Raw genomic sequence first — 10,756 nt, forward strand, 5'->3', positions numbered from 1 at the left:
AATAGAATGAGCACATGCATCTATTTTGCATTTTTGCTTATGTTTTTTAAATTTTATTGTAGGTAGTTTCTTGGATATCCATTAGCCAACTATCCTTTTTTTTGGATAGTTGGCTAATTTCAAATTTTAGAATAATAGAAATAGAAATGAAGAAGCTTTTGTTTATATTTTATAATTATTCAAATTATTTTATTAATAATTTGGAAATTCTTCCATAAATATAAAATATTTGTATTTATTTTTTGTGAACCATGAGGAATAAGGGCTAATCTATGTATTCTGTGTAAATTCACTATCTAGCATTTTTAAATGAAAATATAAGAAGGTAAATAAAGTAATTTACCATATAAAATTTGAAAGTATTGTCCTCCTAGTTTTCCTTAAACATTTTATCTTCAAAATAAAAACCTAAGTGTGTACAGTATTAGTGTGTTTTATTTTTGAATACTGGGTTGATGTGTGATTTGCCCTCCATTTAAGTGTTAGAATCGACTGTTTCAGAGCTGGTGCCCACAGTTTCCCACAGAAGGTTTCCTGCATCTGCTGGCTGTTGCTGATAAGAATCCAGTGTTTAAGCCTTTTGTTTATCTGAGGAAATTCCTGTTAGGTGTGTGCACATTCCCCTTTGTTTTCAGTATTAGCTTTAGTGAGTCGGCCATAAGAATCCTACACAACACTTATTTTAGCAAAGTCCTTTTGCAGATGGGGGATACTTTCCTGCATATAATTAAGATGGGAGTGAGCTAATCAGAACCTATTGATTAAAATTTTATGTGAACCGAAAGATTTTCAATTAATGCTATATTGCTTAATTGGTTTTTAAAAAATAACATCTGTGCACATCAATTAGACAGGAGGTATTCTGCACTGGAAATATATTTTTGGTAATTTGAAACAAAGTTATTATAAATATGTCTGATTAAATTTGAAGAGACCTTTGAAGTGGATATTCATTGTAGTAAATTAAACAATTGGTGGGTTTTATTTAGATACGTTTTTGTGGTATTTTAATGTTTTTCTTTCAAATATTCATTATATCCAAAACCACATGTATAATCTGTTCAGTATTTAGAGGCTGAGATTAATGGTTTCAGTTAAATCACACCTGCTAGCCCTGGCTGATGTGGTTAAGTGGTTAGGGCATTGGCCCGTGCACCAAAGGGTCTCTGGTTCAATTCCCAGTCAAGGGCACGTACCTGGATTACAGGTTCAAACCCTGCCTTCTGTCAGGGTGCGTGTGGGAGGCAACCAGTCAGTGTCTCTCTCTCTCACGTTGATGTTTCTCTCTCTCTCTCTCCTATTTCTCTCCCTTTCGTGCTCTCTAGAAATCAATGGAAAAAATATCCTTACTCCTTGGGTGAGGATTAAAAAAAAATCATACCTACTATTAAAGCCAAAATTGTTGTGTTCAAAGTATTCCTGCAGCTGCATATTGCTGTTTTCAGCCAGGAAAGCTTTACAATGCCTCCCATCAGGAAGTGGTTCTGGGAAAACCAGTGACAAGTTTTCTTGCTTGTGTTAAAGAATAGTAAATAATATTTTCCGAACTATTACTTAAGTCACCTTTTGTTTCTTCAATCATCTTTTCTCTTTGAAAATTTGAAAAGTTGTTTTTGCAAGTTTGTTTTGGAAAGTTTTTGGTTTCTTAGCTAAGCTGACTTCTTAGAATAAGGTAGATTTATCACCTGTGTAAATATTTAAATAAATAAATTGACATTTGTAAGAAAATTTCATAAATTTTTATCATAGGGAAGAAAACAGAATGCTTCATTGCTTTAAAACATTTTAATTCTTTAGACAGATTCCAACAAAACTCATTTCTCATTTCAGGCCTTTGAAGACCTCAGCAAGCTAATGGTCAAGGTATATGTCATTTATATCTATTAAATTCATACCAATTATGATACAGTTTTGAAAATATACTTTGTTAGCAGACACTTTGTGTACAGTATTTCTTTTCAGTCTTTTACTGTTCTCTTGACAGGCTAAAGAAATGGTGGAGTTATCAAAATCAATTGCTAATAAGATTAAAGACAAGCAAGGTGACATCACAGAAGATGAGGTAAATAGGTTGCTTTTTAAGGCATTAGAAACTACACAAATAATGCAGTGGTGTCTTGGTGGTTTAATGTAGCTTGCTTTTTTAATGTAGTGTTTTATTTCTTTTAGGATTTGAGGACATATGAGAGTGCTAAAAAAAGTCAACCATAAAAACTTAATTCTATTAGGATTATAGGATATTTCAATAGCTTTTCTTGGAGTGTATAAAACATATATTGAAATATGTAAGGAGTGTCTATTTTAAGTCTATTTTATACATCATAAGTTTCATCTCTGTTTCATTAAATTTGTCTACAGTCTGGTCACAGCCATTTTGCTAAGTTCTCAGTTGTATCATTTGGTTGGCATTAACCATAATATAGTTGTTATTTAAATCACCTCTCACACCAGATTTGTGAGATAAAGGGAGTATGAGATAGCAAAATAGAAAAAAGGATAATTAGATTTATGCAGTAAACTATGAGAAATAATTGAGTAGAATTGAATTTATGATGGAAGGATTGCGAATGTTGCAGTGGAAAGACTAATTCTGAATTGTCTTTTTGTGCATTTTCTCCTCTTATTATAGACCATCAGGTTTAAATCCTATTTGCTGAGCATGGGAATAGCTAACCCAGTTACCAGGGAAACCTATGGCTCCGGCACACAGTACCACATGCAGCTGGCTAAACAGCTGGCTGGAATATTGCAGACACCTTTAGAGGTAAAAACCAAACCTAAATGGTTTTTTAAATTATGTTAAATTATTTCCATGTCATCAGAAATCTTACGATCATAACTCCCTTCATGATGTGGGTACTATTCAACCATCATGTTATTTTCTTCTTTCAGGAATATTAAATTAGTTCAGTGTACTTATTAATGGGTTGTTTGTCAATGATCTTCTAAATTGTTTTCAATTTTCACTTCATATATCTGAAGTTTTTCTTATCTCTTACTATTTTTTTTTTTTAATATACCTTTATTGATTTCAGAGAGAGGAAAGGAGAAGGAGAGAGAGAGACAGAAACATCAATGATGAGAGGAGTCATTGATCGAGCCCACAACCCGGGCATGTGCCCTGACCAGGAATCGAACCCCAATGGCCTGGATCCTAGGTCGACGCTCAGCCGCTGAGCCATGCCCGGCCGGGCTCTCTTACTATTTTTTAATCCTCACCTGAGAATATTTTTTCCGTTGCTTTTCAGAGAGGGTGGAAGGGAGAGAGAGAGAGAGAGAGAGAGAAACATCAAAACATTGATGAGAGAGACTCATTGCTTGGTTGCCTCCTGTACACACTCCTACTGGGGCTGGGGATGGAACCTGCAACCGAGGCATATGCCCTTGAATGGAATTGAACCCAAGACCCTTCAGTCCGAGAGCTGACACTCTAACCTCTGAGCCAAACCTGCTAGGGCTTATCTCTTATTTTCAAAAGGAAATATGTGATCTCTATATATTTAGATATATTTGTATATAAGTAGTCAATATACAGGGTGGGGCAAAAGTAGGTTTACAGTTGTTCATATGGAAAATAATACAGTCATTACTTATTAATACAAGAATAGACTGTTGCCCTACCCGATTTTGCTCAATGGTTAGAGCATCGGCCCTCGGTTCACTGGGACTGAAGGGTTGCAGGTTCAATACCTCGGTTGGAGGCTCAATCCCGGGCTTTGGTTGGGGGCGGGTGTTGGAGGTAACCAATCAATGTGTTTCTCTCACACTGACATTTCTCTCTCTCTCTCCTTTCCACTTTCTCTGAAAAGCAGTGGAAAAAAATATCCTAGGGTGAGGATTTAAAAAAAAAAATAGTCTCTGTTTTGCATACTCACAACTGTAAACCTACTTTTGCCCCAACTTGTATATGTACTATTAATTTCATAATAAGATTTATCTTCTAGTTTAACATTCAGGCAATCAGAACTTTATTTATTAAAGCACTTGTATTAAGAAATATTTCAAACATATGACAAAATAGAATAGTATAATGAATCCCTATGTGCCCACCATCCAGCTTCTTCTGTAAGCTGACCTCCACTCAGAATTACTGTAAAGCAGATCAGAAATATCATAGCATTTTATCTGTAAATATTTCAGTATGTAATTATAACAAATACACCTTTAAGTGTAATTATAATCCTATTTCATGACTAAAAACTTAAAAAATAACTTTTTAATATTAAATATCTAGTTATTGTTCACATTTTCTCTTATAGTTGGTTTGTTCAAATTAGGATACATTGCAGTTGGCTGATTGGTAATTCCATGGGTTCCCTTCTTTTCCTCCCCTCTCCCCCTTACTAGGAGAACCTAGTAGTTTACACATTGTTTGCGGGTAGTTTTTATCACATGCCCTACTACCAGTCAACGTAAAATGTATAAATACATTTCCCGCATACAGTGTGTTTATCTCAGCCTGGATTTTGCTGACTTGTATGTTAACATGGTTCCCTGTAAACTGGTAGTTCTAGCTAGTTCTTTTTTTTCTGACATGAATATTTCATACAAGTGTTGTACATTTTCATCAGAAGGTACATAATATCTGATTGTCTTTTCTTTGTGATGTTAGCAGCCATTGACAGTCACTGTCTAGATTATTACTTCATTAGGAGTAGCAAAATGGTGACATTCTTACTTAGTTCTATAGTTTCTTCTTTGTTTATTAGCTGGAATAACTTAAAGACATTTTTAAAACATGGCCGAGAGCCCCTCTTTTCATTTAACTAAATGCTAAAAGTAATAATTACATTAAAGTCCAAATATTGAATTTGAATGTCTCATCGTACCTGAGTAAGTTCTCCTATGTATAAATAGTATTTTAAAAAGCTTCTTAAGAAATTTTATAATTCCTGATTTCACTCTGATTATGTTTTCTAAGAAATGCTAACTGGTGCTAATTATAACATAATACTTTAAAAATTTTCATATTTTAACAGGAACGAGGGGGTATAATGTCACTCACGGAGGTGTACTGTTTAGTAAACCGAGCTCGAGGAATGGAAGTAAGCATAGAATATTTAGATTTTCTTTTTTTAAAACTAAATTTAGACTTTCTTAATATAATACAAATTTCCCTACAGTGAATACAATTTGAGGAAGGGTTGTGATTATTGAAACTATTTTGAGAAAAAATATGGTGCAGTGAAGAGAATACTACTGTGTAATCTAGGAGGTAGATTCTGTTCCTGGTTTTGCCGAGTGAACTTGAGTAGCTTACTTAACCTCTCAAACTCAGTTTTCCTTCCCTTCAAATAAGGATTTGGACTGACAGCTTTCAGCTCTAATAGTCTGTGTTTGTATTGTGATTAATAAGGTTGTACATGATGCCCTTTCTCTGGGATAGTTAGCTGTTAGCTGTTTGACTTAACTGGGTTGGATACAGAGTGCCTGTAGATAATACAGAGGGAAAGCTGCCATGCTCCTTGGGCTATGAATCAACTGCGGCTATTCTTCAACTCTCATTGACCCTTCACACCCAGATGTCCTTGGCCTCCAAGGTTCTGGACATGCACTCTTTGTGCCATCACAGTCAAGTAGTCAAACACAGTTTTGTGGTCTCAACAGTTAGCTCCATCTTTCCAGCATACACCCCAGACCCACAAGTTAAGCCTATGTCCTGTGTTTTTATTTTTATTTATTTTATTTTTTTTAATATATTTTTATTGATTTCAGAGAGAGGAAAGGAAGAGGGAGAGAGAGACAGAAACATCAATGATGAGAGAGTCATTGATCGGCTGCCTCCTGCACGCCCTCTGCTGGGGATCAAGCCCGAAACCTGGGCATGTGCCCTGACTGGGAATTGAACCGAGATCTCCTGGATCATAGGTTGGTGCTCAACCATGAGCCACACTGGCCAGACTGTGCTCTGTGTTTTTATTTGAATAGTCATAACTGCCATCAGTGAGTACTTACCATCCACCAGGCACTCTGAAGTGTTACCTCATTTATTCTCCCAGTAACTCAGTGAGGCAGCTACTTTTTACTATCTCCATCTGGGGGTAACCTGGGTTAAGGAAATTGAGGCTTACAAAGATTAAATAATTTTACATAGGCTGCACCTGGAGACTGTGATTTGACAGGGCTTTGGACCCAGGCTGGTTGGCTCCATAGCCATTCTGTGTGACTCAAAGCTGTGCTTGTCATCCACCACACTGGGCTTATTCTTTTAGGCTCCACAGTCCCACTAGCCAGCTACATGTGATGATTGTAAACTTGAAATGTAGTGAATCCAAATTGATATGTTGTAAGTGTAAATTACACACTTCATTTCCAAAACTTAGTACAGAATCAAGAAATCTTAAATATCTCATTAATAATTCTTTATATCAATTATATAAAGTGGGGCAAAAGTAGGTTTAAAGTTGTGAGTATGTGAAACACAGTTTATTCTTGTATTATTATTTATTAATTGTATTATTTTCCATATGAACAACAGTAAAGATACTTTTGCCCCACCCTGTATGGAGAATTTTTTATCTATTGGATATATATGTATTAAAATTAATTTCACATGTTTCTTTTAATTTTTTAATATGGCTACTAGAAAATTTAAAATTGCATACATGACTTACATTCTATTTCTATTGGTTAGTACTGCTTTAATGAATAGAAGTTTTTGCTTCTTTGTTAACTTTTTGCCTTTCAGTGATTAAGCCACCTAAAATCCTTGATAAATGATAATTTTTAAATTTTCTCTTCTGTTTTAGTGATTGTTATAACTATATAGCATCACTCTATTAATTTGCAGTGTAAACTGGATTTTTCCCCCCATTAGTTGCTCTCACCAGAAGATTTAGTGAATGCATGCAAGATGCTGGAAGCTCTGAAATTACCTCTCAGGTAAAAGAACCTCTGCTGGAAGTTTGCCAATGATAGCCACTATTCTGCACTAATTAGACAGGAAAGCCCTGCCAGGTTTGCCAACATTTTTCCCCTCTTGAAATTATATGTAAACAGAATTCACTTGGCACTACAAGCACCTCTGTCATCTTGGCTTCCATCCTGTGCATGGCCTGAGATGGGTGACCGAGGTGCTTGTGGTACCAAGTGAATTCTGTTAACATATAATTTCCTTATCTTTAGGTTAAGAAAATTAGCCAGTCAGAGATGTACAGCATAGTGAATAATATTGTAATAACTATGTATGGTGCCAGGTGGGTACTAGAATTATCAGGTGATAACTTCACAAATTATATAATTGTCTAATCACTATGTTGTACACCCGAAACTAATATAAATGTCAACTATAATTGAAAAATAAAAAAATAAAAATTGAAAAAATAAGTAGCCAGACATAGGTATTTTTTTAGTATGTGGATTATAGTTCATTCATGAACTTCATAGTTATGCCATATTTGCTTGTGTTTAAGTTTTAAATGATGCTTGTGTTAATATTACCCTCATACCTGGGCATAAAAGAAGGCGAAAAATATTTGTGCCTCCTTAGTTGTTGAAGATCCTAGATATTCACAGCTTTGTTCTCCCATCTGCTGTTTTTAGGCTCCGAGTTTTTGACAGTGGTGTCATGGTAATTGAACTTCAGTCGCACAAGGAAGAGGAAATGGTGGCCTCAGCCTTGGAGACAGTATGTGAACCCAATTTCCTCCAGTCATTAGGGCTTGCAGTGAGGATCCGAATGCCTAGCAACTTGAGAAACAGGATTTCCTTTTGAACTTAACTTTACTAAAAAGTAATGGCTGTTGGCCCAGTTAAAATGGTTTATCATTAACAATGAATAAATATTAATCAAAATTATTCTTTGAAAGCTTTTTGAAACCTACTAACATGCAGAACATAAGAAGGGAGAATTAGAATTAATGAGGTATTCTCTTTTTGTTTGAAGCTCAGTCTTGAGAACATGTTTTTAGCGTTGTTAATCAGAATGTTATCCACGATAGAACTTTTATTTTCAGTAACACCTACACAAGTAGCATTACAAACACCAAAAGTTATTTTATGAAATAATTCTTTGAAAAAATATGAAAAGCAACTGTAGTTTAGATGGATTTTATGGCCAAACTGCTATTACTCATTAGGGTACTTGAAATATTACTACCTTCATAGCCCCTATAATGAACCTGTATAATTTGAATAACTCATATTTATTGTACTTTTTTTTAGACTAGATAAAAAACCCCACACTATAGACATTTTGACCACATATTTTATTTTTTAAATTTAAATTTAATTTTTAAAATTTATTTTGTCAAGAGTATTTCAGATGTCCCCCTCCACCAATCTCCCACCCATCCCTGGGCCTTCACCTGTCTATTGTCTGTGTATACATGGTCTACACATATATGCTTATAAGTTCTTCGGTTAATCTCTTCCCGCCCTCCTTCCCGCCTTCCCTCTGAGATTTGTTAGTCTCTTTCATGCTTCCATGTCTGTGGTCCTTTCTTGTTTGTCATTTTATTTTGTTCTTTAGATTCCACATGTAAGTGAGATCATGTGGTACTTGTCTTTCTCTGACTGGTTTATTTCACTTAGCATATTATTCCCTAGGTCCATCCATGCTGTCTCAAAGGGTAAGAGATCCTTTTTTATAGCTGCATAGTTTTCCGTTGTGTAAATGTCCCACGGCTTTTTTATTCACTCATCTACTGATGGGCACTTGGGCTGTTTCCAGATCTTAGCTATTGTAAATTGTACTGCTATGAACATAGGGGTACATAAGTTCTTTCTGATTGGTGCTTCAGGTTTCTTAGGATATATTCCTAGAAGTGGGATCACTGGGTCAAATGGCAGTTCCATTTTTAATTTTTTGAGGAACCTCCATATTGTTTTCTATAGTGGCTGCACCATTCTGCATTCCCACCAGCAGTGTACTAGGGTTCCCTTTTCTCCATATCCTCACTTTCACTTGTCATTTGTTGAATTATTGATGGTAGTCATTCTTACAGGTGTGAGGTGATATCTCATTGTGGTTTTACCTTGTATCTCTCTGATGATAAGCGACATTGAGCATTTTTTCATGTGTCTGTTGGCCATCTGTATGTCCTCTTTGGAGAAATGTCTATTTAGGTCCTGGATTATTTGTCTTCCTCTTGTTGAATTGTATGAGTTCTTTGTATATTTTGGAAATTAACCCCTATCAGATATATCATTGGCAAATATGTTCTCCCATATGGGTTCCCTTTGCATTTTGATACTGCTTTCTTTTGCTGTGCAGAAGCTTTTTATTTTGATGTAGTGCCATTTGTTTATTTTCTACTTTGTTTCTCTTGCCCTTGGAGATGTATCATCGAAAATTCCACTATGTAAGATGTCTGTGATTTTACTGCCTATGTTTTTTTCTAGGAATTTTTGGTTTCACACCTTACATTTAAGTCTTTTATTCATTTTGAATTTATTCTTGTGTATGGTGTAAGTTGGTGGTCTAGCTTCATTTTTTTGCATGTACCTGTCCAATTTTCCCAATACCATTTATTGAAAAGACTGTCTTTACTCCATTGTATGCTCTTGCCTCCTTTGTCAAGTATTAATTGAGTGTAATGGCTTGGGTTGATTTCTGGGTCCTCTGTTCTATTCCACTTATCTATATGTCTGTTCTTGTGCCAGTACCAGGCTGTTTTGATTACAATGGCTTTGTAGTATAACTTGATCTGGTATAGTGATCCCTCCATCTTTGTTCTTCATTGTCAAGATTGCCATGGCTATTTGAGGTCTTTTTTTGGTTCCATATAAATTTTTGGAATATTTGTTCTAGCTCTGTGAAATATGCTGTTGGTATTTTAGTAAGAATTGCATTGAATCTATATATTGCTTTTGGTAGTATAGACTTTTTAATAATGTTAATTCTTCCAGTTCATGAACATGGTATATTCTTCCACTTGTTTGTATCTTCCTGTTTCATTTTTCAGTGTCCTGTAGTTATCTGAGTACAGGTCTTTCACATCCTTGGTTAAGTTTATTCCTAGGTATCTAATTTTTTTGTTGTGATGATGAATTGCATTGTTTTTTTAGTTTCCCTTTTTGAGAGTTCATTATTGGTATATAAAAATGCTGTTGATTTTCAGGTGTTAATTTTGTATCCTGCTACTTTGTCAAATTCATTTATTAAATCTAGTAGTATTTTGGTGGAGTCTTTAGGGTTTTCTATGTACAATATCATGTTATCTGCAAGTAATGACAGTTTTACATTCTCTTTTCCAATTTGTATGCCTTTTATTTTTCCTTCTTGTCTGAACGCTGTGGCAAGGACTTCACATACTATGTTGAATTAGAGTGGTAAAAGCAGACAAGCCTTGACCACATAGTTTAAAATAAACCTACATATAAGGGTTCTTCACTGGATCACATAATATGAATTCAATTAAAATTTGTTTTATGTTCCTTTACAGAATATCAAAAGTGGTTGTTTTTTTTTTTAGACTTTAGTACAATGCCTTTGTTATATTATAGAGGGTTTTATGATATTTTAGGTGCTATTTTATTTGGTCTGTGCCCTTCAGCTTTTGTAGAATTAAACATTAGTGAAGAAGACTTAGTTCTACAGTGAATATTCTTTGTATTTTAGTAGAAAATTCAGTAAATTATTTCCTGCGTGTAACTGGTATACTTTCTCTCTAGGTTAGTACCTCTGTGTTCTAAATTATGACATTTTATTCTGTGTGTTTCTATTAGGTTTCAGAAAAGGGATCACTAACATCAGAAGAGTTTGCCAAGCTTGTGGGAATGTCTGTCCTCCTGGCTAAAGAAAGGTAAGTAACGC

At 34.8% G+C, this 10,756-nt stretch overlaps 1 protein-coding gene across 3 annotated transcripts in view; it reads left to right on the plus strand.

Moving 5' to 3' along the window:
* Window positions 1-10,756, plus strand: part of VPS36 (vacuolar protein sorting 36 homolog) — a 46,709-nt gene that overhangs the window by 32,439 nt on the left and 3,514 nt on the right. For 2 of the 3 annotated variants that reach the window (XM_016213586.2, XM_016213588.2), the window contains 7 exons: window positions 1,831-1,863; window positions 1,985-2,062; window positions 2,630-2,764; window positions 4,980-5,045; window positions 6,818-6,882; window positions 7,543-7,627; window positions 10,669-10,745. In XM_016213586.2, the coding sequence (XP_016069072.1) occupies window positions 1,831-1,863; window positions 1,985-2,062; window positions 2,630-2,764; window positions 4,980-5,045; window positions 6,818-6,882; window positions 7,543-7,627; window positions 10,669-10,745 (539 nt within the window). The remainder of the gene's footprint in view (window positions 1-1,830; window positions 1,864-1,984; window positions 2,063-2,629; window positions 2,765-4,979; window positions 5,046-6,817; window positions 6,883-7,542; window positions 7,628-10,668; window positions 10,746-10,756) is intronic. The other variant, XM_016213587.2, reaches the window with a different exon arrangement.

The sequence above is a fragment of the Miniopterus natalensis genome, chromosome 2, assembly GCF_054644295.1.
Source record: "Miniopterus natalensis isolate mMinNat1 chromosome 2, mMinNat1.hap1, whole genome shotgun sequence".
In the NCBI taxonomy this organism is placed as follows: Eukaryota; Metazoa; Chordata; class Mammalia; order Chiroptera; family Miniopteridae; genus Miniopterus; species Miniopterus natalensis.